Source organism: Rhinolophus hipposideros (assembly GCF_964194185.1).
Source record: "Rhinolophus hipposideros genome assembly, chromosome: X".
NCBI lineage: Eukaryota > Metazoa > Chordata > Mammalia > Chiroptera > Rhinolophidae > Rhinolophus > Rhinolophus hipposideros.
This window is the reverse complement of record NC_138046.1, coordinates 67,662,553-67,670,032: the sequence shown is the minus strand read 5'-3', so window position 1 is coordinate 67,670,032 and position 7,480 is coordinate 67,662,553. Positions and strand designations below refer to the sequence as shown.

The 7,480-nt window shown below is 36.4% G+C and overlaps 1 protein-coding gene across 1 annotated transcript; it reads left to right on the top strand.

Moving 5' to 3' along the window:
- Window positions 1-3,451: 3,451 nt before the first annotated feature.
- On the top strand, window positions 3,452-4,156 carry TGIF2LX (TGFB induced factor homeobox 2 like X-linked; the record flags this gene model as incomplete). Its single annotated transcript, XM_081043026.1, has 1 exon — window positions 3,452-4,156. One exon carries the CDS (start codon window positions 3,452-3,454, stop codon window positions 4,154-4,156), a length of 705 nt encoding a protein of 234 aa, XP_080899152.1.
- Window positions 4,157-7,480: the final 3,324 nt, after the last annotated feature.

Sequence of the window (7,480 nt, the reverse complement as noted above, 5' to 3'; positions counted from 1 at the left end):
TATGTTTTTCAATAAGATTTTATATTTGTCTTAGTATGGGCCCTGCATAATACTTTCTCATTTTATGACTAAGTGTTTTATGCTTTTTTTCTTGTTATAATTATCAACTAGATAATTTACCCAATATATTTTCTAAATTATAGTTGTTGGTATATATTGAAATTTATCACTTATTCATTTGTAACTGACCATCTCACCTGACTCTTATTATTTCTAATATTTTCTCAATTGATTTTTAAATATTTCCTAAATGGCTAATCATTCCATCAACAAATAATACTATTTTACCTCCTTTTCTTATATGCATTACATTTATTTTTGTTTAATTTCACTGGCTTCAACTTCTAAGCAATGTTATAATAGTGAAAACAGACACCTTTGCCTGTTTTCTGTATATTATAGAAATATACATATATCGGAGAAAAATCAGATGATTGTTAGATAGATAGATTTTACATATATACATAAATTTCCACCACTTTTCATTTTCATACCACCAGTCTCCTTCTCTTGTTGTCATGTCACACTTCCCATCTTCATGCTTCCAAATAAGGGAATATTAGTTGAATTTGCCAGAACTTTCTATACTTCCTATTCATAACTTACCCCCACTCCTTAAAATAGGGGAGTTTAGTGTTGGCTTTCTGAATATTCCTTCAGTTTGTTTCAAAGTTTAAAATATCTGGTAGGAATTATCCAGGTATTTTACAGTACGATAAACTCTATGCACTTAACACCTATCAATTTTTGCTTCTCTTAAGTCACTGTGCTTTGTTTGGGGAGTTTTTGCTTGCTTGTTTGTTTGTTTGTTTTAATTTGCTTTTGCACTACCCCGTTTCTTGGAAGTCAAAACATAAGCTCTCTTTTTTTTCATCTCTGCAGATAGACTAACGTAATTTGAAGTGTAGAATACTCAAACTTATTTTCAAATTACAAGTAGATTACTAGAAACAATAAGTAACAAGATACATTTTTTAAAATCCCATCTTGCCAGAGCCTTACATAATTTGAGAATTAATGTGCATATTATAGAATAATACCATGTTCATTCACTATATAATCATGAGAAGACACTTTTCAGAGTTATATGTAAATAAATTAATGCTTATACATATACAACACTGTTTTCAGTAGGATCCCACGGTGTTTTATGTAAAATGAAACGATGAAGGAAGACAAAAGTTGATAGAAACCATTTAGATTATTCGAACTCCTTAGAAAGTTTAAAGAAGTGGGTGGGTAAAAGCAATCCATCTCTCTCTTCAAAATGCTCTTAATTCATATTTTATAATTCATATCATCCAAAACTTAAGAAACCTAGCAGGCTTTATTCAGTGTTCCCATTGTTATGTTGTAAAACAAAGTCAGATGTTTTGAATGAAAACTGATGGGTTTCTTCCCAGTTTTTCACGTATTTTGCAAATATCTCTATGTTCCTATAGCTATTATTAATGGAAAAAAAGATCTCCAAATTTCTTGGGGATAATTTTGAACCATCATTATATTCCTTTTCAAGGGAATTAATAAAGGAGTCATTAAATATCTAGGACCTGGGGTGACTGGATGGCTCAGTTGGTTAGAACGTTGGCTCTCAACAACAAGATTGCTGGTTCAATTCCCACATGGGATGATGGGCACCATCCCCTGCAACTAAAGATTGAAAATGGGGACTGGACTTGGAGCTGAGCTATGCCCTCCACAACTAGATTGAAGGACAACTATTTGGAGCTGATGGGCCCTTGAGCTGATGGGCCTTGGAGAAACACACTGTCCCCCAATATTCCCCAATATATTAAAAAAAACAAAAAAACAAACAAGGACCTATATCACGTCACTGAGAATAAATAATAGTGATTTAAATATGTGCAGTTCTATTAATTCTTCAGCAGATATCTGAATACCAGAAATACAAAGAGCATATAGAAGCGACAAGTGAAGGAGATTAATTTACTAGAAACCATACTGACAAAGTAGTTTCAGTGAGCATGGGTCATGAATGCATTGATGGGAAATAAAGTGAGTTTTCATTATGAATGGAAAACCTTATCTTCTGCATTCCTGTAGCCCAAAATACCAATGGAAGTCGTAGCACTCTCTTCTAATAGACACTTGATCTTAGCCAAAAGTCCAAGAGGCGATGCTCTCTTCTCATAGTATTACAAAGGAGACCTTCACATGTAGCCAGCATATGCACTTAGTGGTTATTGGGAGCTTTGCTGAGATGTCCATTAGATTTGATTGTGTATTTTTATATGTCTCCCTTACCGTACATTTTAAACTATGAAAGTCAGCACCAGTAAGGTTACCAATAGCCAAAGGATCAGCAGACAGTATTCTGATATCCAGCCCAGTGACACCAAATATGAACTCTTAAGGGTAAAATAATATTTTCTCTGCCAAATAGACACTATGGACAACATATGATGCTTAAAATGATGGCCATGAGTTTTCTGTGAAATTAGCAATAATAACATACAGTATCCTTGAAAACTAAAAGTCTATGATTATCCTCTAAGTGGATCATAGTGTTCTTGAAAGACCCAATCTTTGTTTTCAACTATCAGAAATTAAGATGTACTATTTATGAATCCTTTTATCTGATTTAGGAAGTAAGTTTCATGTACTTAAACTATCCAGAAAGATTTAAATAATCTAAGTCTGCGATCACTGTTATTTCTTGAATCCTATCTTGTTCCATGTCTCTAAAAGACCCCTGAATTTCTGACTGAAGCTTCAAAGGGAATCATCACAACTGGATATCAGAACCCAAAATATAGACATAAAGACCACAGTGGTACAGTGAAGTCATGTTAAAGCCAAACATTTCAAGGCCATGGAGAAGAAAAATCAAGAGACAGGATGTCAAAAGCAAATCTCTAGTTAGTAATTATTCTTGAATCAGCTTTGAATATGGAAGGAAGGTTTCAGGGTACAACCACTTACACTCTCCTTCTATTGAAGTTAATGTCTAACAGATAAGTTGTTTCTGATGTATGTAGACGAGCCAATGATGCAATTATAAGAGGGGTGAAAAATATCAGAGTAAATTCAAAAAGTAAGAAAGTGAAGTGCCTATGCATAAGCCAAATTTAACCAGTAGAAATAGAAACCAGTAACCAGCAGAGAAATAAAATTCTGAAGAGGTTAGAGTTAAACTGATAGGGTTAAAAGAAGTGCATTTGAACCGAAAAAACACAGGAGTAGCAGGGAAAGGGGAAACCAGGAAGTGGGGGGTGAGGGACAGCACAAAGGTCATAAAGCATGCTACATCACAAAGCCCGCTGGCTCAAAGCTGTCAGCAACAAGGCCTTATCTGCCTGGGAAGCAAAAAGTGGAGACATCCCCCTGGCGACCTGCCCAAGCTGTTTTCACTGGTCCTCTCAGACCTAAGTTAGTCCTGACGCAGCCATCATCCCCGATTCCCAAAGTAGTGACGACAAGCCTCAAGAAAATGGAGGCAGTGGAAGAAACCCTCATGGAGACCTCGAGTTTAACCCAAGACACTTCAATCATGTCGACTAGTGACACCGGTACAGATAAAGTTCTCATCTCACGAGAGGGCAAGAGGAAGAGGAAAGCATACTCACGAACCGAGTCCGTGAAGATCCTCCGCAACTGGCTGTTTGAACACCGGTTTAAAGCCTACGCTTCAGAAGCAGAGAAGCGAATGCTCTCAGAGCGGACCAATTTGTCTTTCCTGCAGATCACTAACTGGTTCATAAATGCACGCAGACGAGTTCTTCCGGAAATGCTTCAACAGTTTGGAGACGACCCCAACCAGATCACCGTGTACCGCCCAAAAGGCAAGGCTGCAGATGTGATACAGGAAGGCATCCATCCATCTAAACAGGCCAAGTCAGGGCCCCGAGATCCAGGAGAGATGCAATGCCTGCCCCTGTGCCCCCTGCCAACGGCCCAGGAGTCAGGGGAAAATGCTCTGAATCCAGAGTCAGCCCCAGGCCAGAACTTCACCCGGAAAGCCCAGCCAGAGGAAAAGGTTGAGATTTCCACCAGCAGGCCTTTGTTTGTGTCTTCTCCCAAACCTGTGTCTACAGAAAAATACACGGACTTTATCAGCTTCCAGTTGCTGGTTGATGTATCTGTACAAAAGGCTGCCGAACTGAAACTACAGAAGAATCAAGAGACCAATCCATGACTTTCCATGTCCCTAATAAACTCCAATTGTCAATCACTTGTTTATTGTGGTAGATCCATTTATTCTACCCCAACTAATTCGTAGCTTTCCCTTTTACAAAGACATCGTTGCTGCTAGGGCCTTTATGAGAATCATCCGTAGCTATCAGAATTCAGTTTTACCAGATATTTCACTATTTCTAGATGCAAGATACGAACCTGTCATGATTAACACTGCAGCAAACATCTCATTTCTTCTGCTTCCTCCTAGATTTAAAAAGCTTTAGACAATCAGACCAATTCATCTGGGACTAGACACAGTGTGCGATGTCATCAGAGAAGAATGGCTATTCTAACCAGACATTTTGGTCTCAAAGCTGCTGCAGATACTGAGTCACCCCTCTTTCTCCCTTTCTCTATAACTTTCCTTGTTTATTATCATGAATGATGCAAAAGAGTATAAAAGAATTCTCTAACAGCATTGGCCTCATTTTAATGTTGAAATATTTGTGAAATTTTCAACTCTGTTTTCCTTTGTACTGTTTATTGACAATATTAACGAGTAGCTAATTTATTTCTTCAGGGGGATAAGCATGAAGGACAAAATACAGGGAGTTCATAAACATGTTACAGATAAATGTGAACTCTTATTTGTGGTATCAGTGAAAAGTATGCAGTAAAGAGAAGAAAATTCTAAATGGTACCTTTCTGCTGTTGGTTGTTGGATAGCGGGTTTTAGAAAATGCTTTTTATTAATTTTAATTCTCAGCATCAGAGAAAAAAGGTAAAAACAACAAAACACTAAAAAGCAGAAAAAACGACCAAAAGTTTCCCAGAAGAAACAGAAGATAATTTAAAAGTAAGAAAAAGGAAAAAAAAAAAAAAAAAAACAATCAACTTCAACATGTTGTAAGGATAAAAAGAAAGTAGAGTCAGGCATTCTATTGTTTTGGTTTGGTCTGGTTTTCCCTTTCTAATACATATTTATTTTTCCTTTTAAAATGTTTGGATTGATGGGGCGGAGGTGGGATTGACAAAGCTTCTGGCAGCTCCCACTTGGAAATAATCCTTTTGTTCTGGAGAGGTAGCTCTTCCCCCTGCTTCAAGTACAGACAGATTTTTACTAAGAACAGAAAGCCATTCCTCCAGAAAGCTGTAATTTAGCTTCTCTGATCTTAGGGAACTAAACCCTGAGAAATCTTGTGCTAAAAATTAGACTGTGGTCTCAGTTTCTGCTCCTGCCCTGAAGTGAAATAGATCATATTGGTGTTTACTTCCAGAGTGTGTGTGTGTATATGTATATGTATATATATGTATATGTATATACACATATATATGGTTACTGGCAATTTTCAATACAAGACATCCTATCTTCTTTATATATCTTAAGAAACAATAATCACAGATTATTACTCTGGATATTATAATTTTGCATTATATTGCCATCTTCTCCATATGGAGGCATCGGAGGTTTTTCTTCAAGGAATGGAAGCTTGTTACTTGAGTGGGAAGATTTCTAGGCTCAGTCTATACAATCCTGGATCCTAACTACTTTGCTTTCTACATTTTATATCCAAGAGTCTTTGGGACTCGTTAGCATTTTCTCTGGCTCAGTGGAAAATGAACTGCTATTGTAACTTTACTGCTGGGGTCTGGGAAAGGAAATTTCTTATTGTCTATCCTCTTCTAGCTTGTCTCTGAGGCTGAATCAAGTGGGATTGTTGCAAAAGCTGTTAAAGGCAATATGCTAGGATGACAGTGCTCTTCTTCCATTTCCATTGTGCATATTGTCATGGTGAACTGTATACCATCGTGGTGGTATAGTTTTCATTGCATTATGTGGGAAGAAAGGAGAGGGTGGGCCTGGTCTTTGGTTTCTGCCTCGGTTTTGTTGTTCTACCAACATGGGGAAGAAGCATAGTTTTGTTTTGTTTTAATTTTTTCAGTTAAATTAAGAAAAATATAGGAAAGAACTTATATTGTGGAGCTTTTCACGAATAATTTTCTATTGATTTTAAGGCATAATATAAAAGGATAATGCACTCTTATTTCTCCAGACTTTAACCACTCTGCAGTTGCACCTTCTCTATTCCCATTATTTTCTGGGAGTGAAACTTAGAAAGCTTTAATCTACTGCACTCTGTGGAGAGATATGGAAATAATTTTCTAAAGAAATGCCATTTTTTTTAAAAAACCTAACCAATTCCATGTTACTTGAGTTTAAAAACTTTGTAAAACCTGACAGAGAAAAGAATCAGTTTCTAACACCATGGTCGTGTAGAAATGAAAAGGTGAAAGTGGCATTGAGAAAGGAGATTAATTGGGCTATTTTCTTGGGAGAGATTTCTATCGATAACAGTGGACTGAGAAAAGTATGTAGTGGAAAGTTTTAGGATGAATGGGAAGTCCATAAGGGTTTGTTCTAAAAAGGAATAAGGCATAATTGATTATGAATGAAGTTGTTCTATTCAGTGTTTTCTCTCTGTCTCAGATGGTGAAGAAGGGAGACCAATCAATGTGTACTCCAATAATTTCACATTAAAAGTATTCTTCTGAAGGGATGTCATATCAATGTGTCTTAATCCTCTGGTGTAGGAGCACATTTCTAAACAATTTAGTCATAAGGGATATATTCACCCTTGAGTTCTTTCATATCTCTTAAGAGTACAAGTTGCAATATCCAGGATTTTCCTTTAGCTTATTTATTTATGAAGTCTAGAATGTCTTGCATATTTTTATAGTGAGCTCTCATATATGCACTGCATTTCACTGAAGAGAAAACATGAGGGTGGGATTTTCCTGGATAATTTATTCAGTGAAGACTAAGATGAAGAATTTATTCAATCTATGTAGTGATCTCTCCAGCTAGCAAGGGCCTACTTTGTGTACTATGACAGAGCTGTGCCAGTAAGTTTCCTTTATATCACTTCCTTAAAGCATCTGCTTTTGGTTTTCAAATATTTTCCAACACTTATATTTGATTTATTTCAGTTACTATGTGTTTTTTATCTGTTACATTTCAAGGACCTAGACATTTGTATCATTCTTTCTGAAAAACACTTCTTTATGTGTTTATTTTTAAAGATATGTTCTAGATCTAGGTTTGTTTTAGTTCATCATGCTATAATAAGGACAATAAGAGCAAGGTAAGCACGAATTTAGCCACTGACTCCCAGAATGTTAGAAAGAGGTTACAACCCTCAGAGCAGGTAAAAAGCAGATTACTGGCAGATCAGAGAATGTGGTCTTTTACCTAAAAAGGCGTGTAATTATACTCAATTTTTAATTAGTTATGGATGACTACTTTGTGTTTTTAGAATCTCAAGAATTGGCGCACACTAAAACA